The 9854-nt window shown below is 43.9% G+C and overlaps 1 protein-coding gene across 1 annotated transcript; it reads right to left on the reverse strand.

The window, feature by feature from the left end:
* Positions 1 to 7467: 7467 nt before the first annotated feature.
* Positions 7468 to 9279, reverse strand: LOC108224054 (scarecrow-like protein 15). Its single transcript, XM_017398603.2, has one exon. It carries the CDS (start codon positions 9147 to 9149, stop codon positions 7659 to 7661), a length of 1491 nt encoding a protein of 496 aa, XP_017254092.1. The 5' UTR covers positions 9150 to 9279; the 3' UTR covers positions 7468 to 7658.
* Between the last annotated feature and the right edge of the window lie 575 nt (positions 9280 to 9854).

Genomic DNA, 9854 nt, shown 5'->3' on the forward strand with positions numbered 1-9854 from the left:
TCGGAGGTTCTCCAACTATATTCATCACTTCCCTTGCATAAGCCTTCCTTGAATTGCTTGAAGTGCCTGCAGCCGTAGGTCCTCCTGAGATTACATTAATAACAGGCCCTCGAGGCTGAGTTCTTTTGTCATCGTTGTCTCTCCCACGATTATCACTGTCTCGATGATTCTTGTCTCTATCCTTGGTAAATTTGGATAACTTGCCTCTTCGGATCAAGAACTCAATCTCATCCTTCAACTGCCGGCAATCATCGGTCTTATGTCCTGTGTCTTTGTGGAATCGGCAATATAAATCCTTGTTACGTTTCTCCGGATCGGTCCTTATAGGCTTCGGCCATCTAACACTTTCGTCCTTCTCAATTTCCAACAGGATTTGACTCCTCGGGGCGTTAAGCCTTGCATACTCAGTAAACCTCGGCCCCATCTTCTTTTTAGCAGGCGATTTTTCTTCATCTTCCTTCCGGGAGTACTTATTCTCAGCATTATACTCCGTATCATTCCCACGCTTTTTGAAGTTGGTATTCGGTCCCTGATTGTTCTGGGATTTTCTCAAACTTTCCTCCGCCTTTATATACTTTCCGGCTCTCTCTTGTAAATCGTTCATATTGTCCGGAGCCCTCTTGGCCAGAGATCGGCGAAAATTGTCATCGGTGGTGCCTTGTTGGAGTGCAATCATGGCTACCTTCTGATCAAGGTCTGGGACCTTCAAGGCTTCTTTGGTAAAACGATTCATATACTCTCGGAGCGATTCGTTCTTACCTTGATGCAAATTCATTAGAGAGGCAGAGCTCTTAGCATGTGTTTTGCTTCCAACAAATTGCCCTATGAAAGCCCTGCTCAGGTCAGCAAAACAAGAGATAGAATTAGGGGGTAGGCGACTATACCAATGTTGGGCCATCCCACTCAAGGTTTGGGGAAAAGCGCGGCACTTGATTGCTTCGGTGACGGGTTGGAGCAAAAGAGCGTTCATGAAGGTCCGAACATGATTAGCGGGATCACCCGTACCGTCATAAGCTTTAATGGTTGGGAGCTTGAATTTTCGGGAAATTCTTGCACCCATGATTTCTTGCGTAAAAGGGGGAACCGGGTTATCAGGATCGCCTGCTGGTAACAAGTGAATCTGATTCATCACGGTTTGACGAGGGGCTTCATCCCTAGATTCTGGGGGTTGCATCCTTGCCTGGTCTCTTTTTAACCGTGCGATTTCCTCTTCATGGGCCCGGATCCTTTCCTCATAAGTTATTGGCCCCCGGGGCTCATTAGTTTCTTGCCTATGGCGGCGTCGACGGTGCCGAGTATGATCGGTTTCTCTCCTTCTTCGAGGGGGGTGTCACGCTCTTGCTCCGATTCCGAGGAGTCGTAATCAGTTACGTGCACATAGTCGTCACCCGTGCCTCCACGAGTGGTTGTCGTGACGGTTGAGTAATGCGTGCCGGTGTCGGTGACGGTTGCAATTACTCGAGTCAGAGGGGGCAGCGAGCCAAAAGTCAGAGGAGTAGTAGTCTGAGCAACGGTCGCACTCAGCGGAAGGGTAGTAGTTACGGGGGTCGATTCAGTCGAGACTCCGGTGGTGGCTCGATTGCGTGGATCATGGATTTCAGAACGTGGTCCGGTCATGGTTGTTGTTGTTGTTCCCACAGACGGCGCCAAATGTTATAGAACTAAAACGGGAGTGAGCGATTCGTGCTTTGGACTGGTCTCGGTGCGAGATGCCTACGTATCTTCTGCGTGGAAAAGAATCAAGTCCAAAACGTAGTTCTAGTTATGAGGGGTAGAGCCCTTTATATAGGCGCTTCGGAGTCAGAAGCTGGACGGAAGTGCAATTCCGTGTATCAGACTTCTTATCGAAGTATGCCTCGAGGCAAGAGGTAAGATAGAACTCTTATCCTCTTGTTGTTGACGTTATCCGAACTTCTGAATATTTATCTGTTAGAATCAGATGTATTATAGAATCTGGACTTGTTACTGGACCTCTAACTGGGCCTCTATTAATTAATCACGAAATTAACTAATAAATAGAGGCTCAGGCCCTATTTAACTGGGCTTTAGTGTTCTTGGGCTTTTAATATTAAATATCACTTCTAACCCATATCAAGGGGGCTCATCAATGAGGCGTCCTAGCAGAATGATGAGCCCTTAGGCCTTCAAAAATCTTCTAAGTAGTGGGGGGTCATCAATGAGGCGTCCTAGCAGAATGATGAGCCCTTAGGCCTTCAAAAATCTTCTAAGTAGTGGAGGCTCATCAATGAGGCGCCTTGGCAGAATGATGAGCCCTTACGCCTTCAAATATCTACTAACTAGAGGGGGCTCATCAATGAGGCGGCCTAGCAAAATGATGAGTCATTACGCCTTCAAAAATCTTCTTAGTAGTGGGGGCTCATCAATGAGGCGTCCTAGCAGAATAATGAGCCCTTAGGCCTTCAAAAATCTTGTAAGTAGTGGAGGCTCATCAATGAGGCGGCCTGGCAGAATGATGAGCCCTTACGCCTTCAAATATCTACTAAGTAGTGAGGGCTCACTAATAAGGCAACCCAGCAGAATAATGAGCCCTCAGGTCTTCAAATATCTTCTAAGTAGTGGGGGCTCCTCAATGAGGCAGCCTAGCAGAATGTCGAACCCGTACGCCTTCAAATATCTTCTAAGTAGTGGGGGCTCATCAATGAGGCGGCCTAGCAGAATGATGAGCCCTTACGCCTTCAAAAATCTTCTAAGTAGTGGGGGCTCATCAATGAGGCGGCCTAGCAGAATGATGAGCCTTGAAGTGTTCAAATATCTTCTTAGTAGAGGGGGCTCATCAATGAGGCGGCATAACAGAATGATGAGCCCTTAGGCCTTCAAAAATCTTCTAAGTAGTGGAGGCTCATCAATGAGGCGGCCTAGCAGAATGATGAGCCATTACGCCTTCAAATATCTTCAAAGTAGTGGGGGCTCATCATTGAGGCGGCCTAGCAGAATGATGAGCCCTTACGCCTTCAAATATCTACTAAGTAGAGGGGGGCTCATCAATGAGGCGGTCTAGCGGAATGATGAGCCCTTACGCCTTCAAATATCTACTAAGTAGAGGGGGCTCATTAATGAGGCGGCCTAGCGGAATGATGAGCCCTTACGCCTTGAAATATCTTCAAAGTAGTGGTGGATCATCAATTAGGCGGCCAAGCAAAATGATGAGCCCTTAAGCCTTGAAATATATTCTAAGTAGTGGGGGCTCATCAATTAGGCGGCCTAGCAGAATGATGAACCCAAAGTACTTAGTCCAGAATAATCACGAGCCTAATGTACTCGATCCAGTCCTCCTTCCAGTTGGAAAGCAATTAATATTTTTAAATAGAGGTGGATGAGCCCACCTTGGTGATACATAACCGAATATGGGCCTGCCGAGGCCCATATCAAATTTGGGCATAACAAATACCCCCGATTCATGTTAAACCATTAGAGATGCGAGGAGGAATCCGAACGAGGCCTTCAAACAATGTGTATGTATGCACATGACGAGGCCAGGACAACGATCCCAAAAGTAGCCAGGCCTCACCTAGCTACCTGGTGGAGCCGACCCCAGGTGAAGCGACCCTTAGGGAGCGACCCAGAGAGAGCGACCCCGAGATACAGCGACTCCCGGTGGAGCGGCCCTAGATGAAGCGACACTCAGGGAGCGACCCTGAGAGAAGCGACATCGGAATACAGCGACCCCCGGTGGAGCGACCCTAGGTGAAGCGACCCTCAGGGAGCGACCCCGAGAGAGGCGACACCGGGATACAGCGACCCCAAGCGAAGTTACCCCAGGTGAAGCGACCCTCAGGGAGCGACCCCGAGAGAAGCGACACCGGGAGACAGCGACCCCTGGTGAAGCTACCCTCAGGGAGCGACCCCGAGGGAGCGACACCTAATGAGGCGACCGAGAAACAGCGACCCCAAGTGAAGCGGCCCTCAGGGTGCGACCCCGTGGGAGCGACCCCTGGTGAAGCGATCCCAAGATAGTGAGGCCTGAGTATAGCAATCCCAGTTGGAGCGACCGCTAGTGAAGTGCCCCCAAGATAGCGAGGCCTACGTGTAGCGACCTCGGGGAACATCATGTGAGCCTGTAATGACCCCTCTCTCGGGGGGAGGACCTTGAACTTGATAAATCTTCCAAGTAAGGGAGGCTTATTTGAGAAATTCTTATGCCTTAATAAATCTTCTAAATAAGAGAGGCTCCCTAGCAGTCTTCAACAAGGACAACCCCGAGGAAAAACGAGGCCAAGGGGCAGCGAGGCCAAGAGGTAGCGACCCCTAGGCCTTTTGCTGATACGTATAGCGACCAATGTGATGGCCTATTAAAATGATGAGCCCAAGGAACTCAGTCCAGAACAATCATTGAGTCCAGAATCCGCGGCCCAATCCTCCCTCCCAGGCAGGGGAACCAGATAATCTTCATAAATAGAGATGGACAGGCCCATCTCCGTGATCCATATATGACTATGGGCCTGCCGAGGCCCATGCCGATTTTTGGGCATAACACCTGTGATTGGCTTCCAAAACTCTAAATTTTCACGTTTTAAATTATTGTTTTGGTTGTGATTTATGTCTCGAAACCCAACACGCTCTTTATATGGTCGACAATTATAGTTTAATTTTGCGTGATGAGTTCAACTATGGATAAAAATTGAACTTAAAATAAATTGTGTGTGGTATTCATCCTTGTAAGAAATCAAAAACTATACTAATTTATAAAATCATGGCACCTATTGTGTTCGTCCAAAATGATGGTAAGAGTGACCACTTTCGTCCAAAATTAAATATTGACTTTCGTCCACAATAAAAGAGAATGTTATTTCTTCTCTAGTTTCTGATTTTATTTCCCATGGAAAATGGAACATGCAAAAGCTTCAAGATCATGTTCTACCGGAGATTGTGACTCAAAAATCTAACATTCCACTTAGTCGCACAGATGCTAATGATAGATTGATTTGACATTATACTTCAAATGGATCTTATACATTTAAATCTGGGTAATGTGTTGCCTTGAATTTGGTCCAGCATCATGTTTCTCAACAAGTTTCAAGTTCTTCTAAGCCTACTAAATCTTTTTGGGTCTTATATGATTTTTAAGAGCATATCGTAAATTAAAGAATTTTATGTGGAGTCTTTGTGTCGATGCTTTAGCAACAAAAGAAATTTTGTACAGAAGAAACTGCTCGTCATCGTCCAATTGATTAATGTGTCATTATAACATTAAATCTACAGAGCACATGCTTTTTGGTGTGACTAGACGATAGTAGTTTGGTTGCAAGCTCTCTAACCCTTATTCCTCCTTTGCATGGTACGTCGACTGTACTACAATGGTTAAGCTTTTTTATTGGTGTTACTACCTCTAAACAAGAAAGCGTGTATCATATATCTGGATTTGCCTTCGTCGTTTAGTCAATTTGATTTTGAGTATAATTCATTTTGCTCTCTTTTAGTTATTAAATCAGCCTCTCAAGCTCAATTTGAATATTTATCGTTGTAAAATTCTTCATGTTTGGAGTCTCCAAACTTTGTCATCAATTCTCCACCGCAGTGGATCACCCCTGCATTATCAGTTATGTTCAATTGTGATGATATTTTTAAGTGAGATTCTGCGGCTATTGGTGTCATGGAATTAAACTATTATGGAAGGCTTGTTGATGGCTTAGATTTTAAATTTAATTCTACATCGATCTTCTCTGTAATTTGAACTTCTTGTGATTCGCGAAACTTGCACGATCATTACTCAACATCGTATTTCTCATAGTATTATCAAATTTGATTACAAGATTGTTGTTCAGCTCTTACAATCTAATATTGCTCCTCTTTGGGACGCTGCTGTTGTTATAGAGGATATGAGATTTATGGCATCTGCTTCAACTATATCCTTCTCCTCTGTGCCTCGCTGCTGCACCTTTCTTAATTATCTTTCTCCGGACTGGGTTTCAAATCTCCTGCTGTGTTATCCTCGATCTTGTGGAGTGATTTTGTTTTTTCTTGGTTTTCGCCAGTGTTCTAAAAATCCCAGATTTAACCGATAAATCCCCGATTAATCCCATGCAAGGTCGGCCACCGATCCGATTTTTGATATCCGATTAATCCTTATATATATTTCATAATCGAAGTATATGTGATAAATTATTAAAATTAAAATACTATATTACTTTAAATATGAATAATTATAGAGTTTATGAATATAGTAAATATATTAGTTACTAAATAGCTAATATAATAATAACTAAATATTAAATAATATTTTAATATTAAAATAAACCCGATTTTAATTCCGATTAATCCTCCGATTAATCCCCAATTTCCGATTAATCTTTGAATCGGTAGCTCAACCGATTTGGTCCGATTCCTGATTTCTGTAACACTGGTTTTCTCTGGATTAGTTTTCCCATCTTTTCGTTTAAAATATATATATATATATATATATATATATATATATATATATATATAGGCTCATGATCAAATAGAAACCAATCTTAGAATAAAAACTAGAAACCAATACAGGTTAGTGATATTCTCAGTACAATTTAGTGATATCCTCTTTAGGATTTAGTGATCTGTGTTGCAGAAATTAGTGAAAACTTAATCTCCAGATATGTTCCAGCTTAGAATCTCCAGATCTGTTCACGTTTTCGATTCAGATGGTGGTGATAATGGTGGAGATGGTGGAGGTGAAGGTGGAGATGGAGGAAAGATGATTGTAGCGAAGGTTTGGGCGGCTTAAAGAAGTGGGTTGGAGCGTTGCCGGAATAGTGGCGGCTCCGCGTTTGAAGTTGAGTCGAGGTGAGAAAGAAGTATGAACGGGGCTGAAGGAGGTTGAAATAACGATTAAGATGGGCCTGGTGAAGATGGAGGTGGAGGTTGTGTTGTTTGAGAAATAATGGAGGTGGAGGTGGAGGTGGAGGTGGAGATGGAGGTGGTGGTTATGGAGGAGGCGGGCGGCATAGAGGTGGTAGTGGGTATGAAGGAGGCGACGACGGAGGCGGTGGCAGTGGAGGTGGGGTTGGTGAAGATGGAGGTGGAGATGAGGTTGTTTAAGAATTTAGTGGTATTTACTTTAGGATTTAGTGATATTTCAGCTTGGTTTTTAGTTTCTAGGATAAGGAGGTTTCTATTGGAGTAAGACTCTATATATATATATAAATGGTTATCATTGAACGGAGCAAAATTTATATTGCGAAACAAATTAGGGGTGATAAAAATAAACTATATACACAATAACAATCACAATCCTTTATACATGTAGCAGTATTTGGGTTCATAAGCAGATATATCTCCGTTGTATGTAATACAAAAATGGTGTCATGACTATTGAGTGAAGTCATGGGCTTCAAATAATCATTAACTTAATTGCCTTGTCAGTACCATCATCAAGAAAACATGAACTTAACATGACGAGCTAATTAAAGCCAGTCAATTCTCTGGACAAGAGATTCACTATCACAACAAAGATGTAAAAAATAACCCCAAACATAAACTACAAAATACATATAAGAAAAATAAAAAGCAAAGGAAACAGAGCTGTTAAGGTTCATTGTTCATACACTTAATTACTTATTAACATCCCCTAACCTTAAACTTACATAAAGGTTACAGAGGAAGGTATACCAATCCATACTTTAAACCCCTAATCCAATTCAAACCATAATCTAAACCTAGATTAATTAGAACCTCCATGCTGACGTGGCCACTAGGGCCCGATCGTGCCAACAAAGCACCATCTCAGCCTGTCGTTTCGCCACGTGGAACCCCCTCACCTGGACCCTCCTGAGTAAACACTCCGCTTGAAAATCAGCAAACTGACTCAACCCTACTGCCCTAAACCCGGCGCCGGCGAACACCTCCCTCCACGGCGTCTCACGGCGGCCTGCCGCTTCCATAGCTGAGATTATCTTCGGGAGCATCACGAACATCTCAATCTTTCTGATCCAGTCGCCGCCGCAGACGCCGACATTCGCCGCTTCCAGTGACTCAAACACGGTGGAGTAGAATTCCAGGCCTTCAATCACGGCCTGTCGAAACGAAGACGCTATCGAGCCTTCGAAATCAACGTGCACCACCACGTGCGGCGAAATTCGCCGCAGATCCGTCACGAAACCGGCGCCGATTCGACGGAAGATCGTCGGAGATAACAGCACAGCAATCTTCTCACCTTCCGCGAATTTCACGGACTTGAACGACAAGAATTCGAACGTCCGCACCGAAATGAAATCGATTTCGAATCCAATATTCAGCTCCCGAGCAAATTGACACAAATTCTCCGTCATAAGTCTAGACTCCATAGCATAGTCCTCCGGGACAATCGCCGTGATCCGAATAACCGGTGGATTACTTTTCCGATTCTCCGCGATTTCTCTCATGAACGAGGCCCATTGTCCACCGAACCCGATGTCGAAATCGATGACGTGGACGATCATCGCGCCTTCCACCGCCTCGAGAATCGCCTGATTGGCGGTGAAGTTGGCGAACATCGGGATCGGTGAGACATTAGAGAACGTCCTGTAAGCCTTGATAGTCTGAACAACATTTTCAGAAGAGTTATCAGGCAGAGTATTTCCAGTAAGCAGAGACTGCAGCGCTTCCTTAAAATAGAAAGCCGCGCGTTGCAGCGGCTTACCGTTTGGGGACGAGAGGCGGTGATTGAGTGGCGCAAGTATCGCCTGCGCCAGCTGTAGCGAATTAGTCTCGAAGCACTCAGCGAGCCTGATCAGCTCATCTACAAAATCGAACTCAGAGTTGTACTGGCTCATAAGTGCTTGATCGGTCGCGAAACTGGAGTGGAAGTTAGTGAACTCGAAATTAGACGATTGATCGTACGAAGGAATCGGAAGATCGGTGATCAGGTGCTGAGGTGGAGGAAGAATAGGGTCCTGAGGAATTGATCTAGACAAGTGAAGAGAATTGTTATCGTCATGGAGGCCTAAGTCCCTCATGAGTGAGTCCCAATCTTCCAGGTGGCTCAGAGCATGCTCGTCTTGATCCAGGTGGTGAAGAGTGAGGTCAGAGTCGGTGGCGGAGTAGTGGCTGAGATGAGGCAGGGGTGCGGGTTTGTCGGCGAGAGGGGGGCTGGGGCTGCGGCGGAGATCGAGGACGGACTTGGGCTCGTAGAATTTGTGGGTGGTTTCGAATTGGGGTGAGGTGAATGGGACTTTCATCTCCTGCCTGAGCTTAGGGAGCTGCAATTCAATACCAGAGTTTTGGAATATTTGTGTACTCTGTGCTAGTATTTTTTTCTGGTGGAAGTTGAAGTGGAAGTAGAAACAAATATATAAGTAGTGGAATGCATGGGTGGAGACTATTTGGGCTCATAAACTTTATCACTAATACTCATTTCACAGACTACTTAAAAATATATCAATTAAAATTAAAAATGTGACAATTTACTATGCAATCTTTCATGTACTTTTTACACCTGAAATTACGTGTAAATAGTCGATATAAATAATTAGACGTCTTATGATTAGGAATTAGGACGAGAGGGAATATCATATTAATACTGTTTTTCTAAAAATAGGTCAATATATTATTTTCTTGATAATTCTTATATATAAGTTAATTTCCGGTTCATGTTTCAGATAATTGAAATAAGGGGAATTAAGGATTTGAGTGTTTTATATTGGTTACTCGGATATTAAAATTTATGAAGAGCTAGGATGATTGCTGGTTTTTCAACTATGAAAAAACAAAGGAAGAAAGCAAGGGACTACATTATGTTATTTATTTAAATAATTAAATAAAAAAGAAATAAAAAGAAAAGAAGGGGATGATTGCTGGCTTTTGAAAAAACCTTTTTGCTTTATATTGCGTGAGAGTTAGAGCCATATAAAGAGAGGGGCCAGGTAGAGTGCATGGCCATTCAT

This window comes from Daucus carota, chromosome 5, assembly GCF_001625215.2.
Source record: "Daucus carota subsp. sativus chromosome 5, DH1 v3.0, whole genome shotgun sequence".
Taxonomy (NCBI): domain Eukaryota; kingdom Viridiplantae; phylum Streptophyta; class Magnoliopsida; order Apiales; family Apiaceae; genus Daucus; species Daucus carota.

Bases quoted from the DNA above. Each gene is read 5' to 3' on its own strand.
- LOC108224054 (XM_017398603.2), bottom strand. From the start codon at position 9,149: ATGAAAGTCCCATTCACCTCACCCCAATTCGAAACCACCCACAAATTC.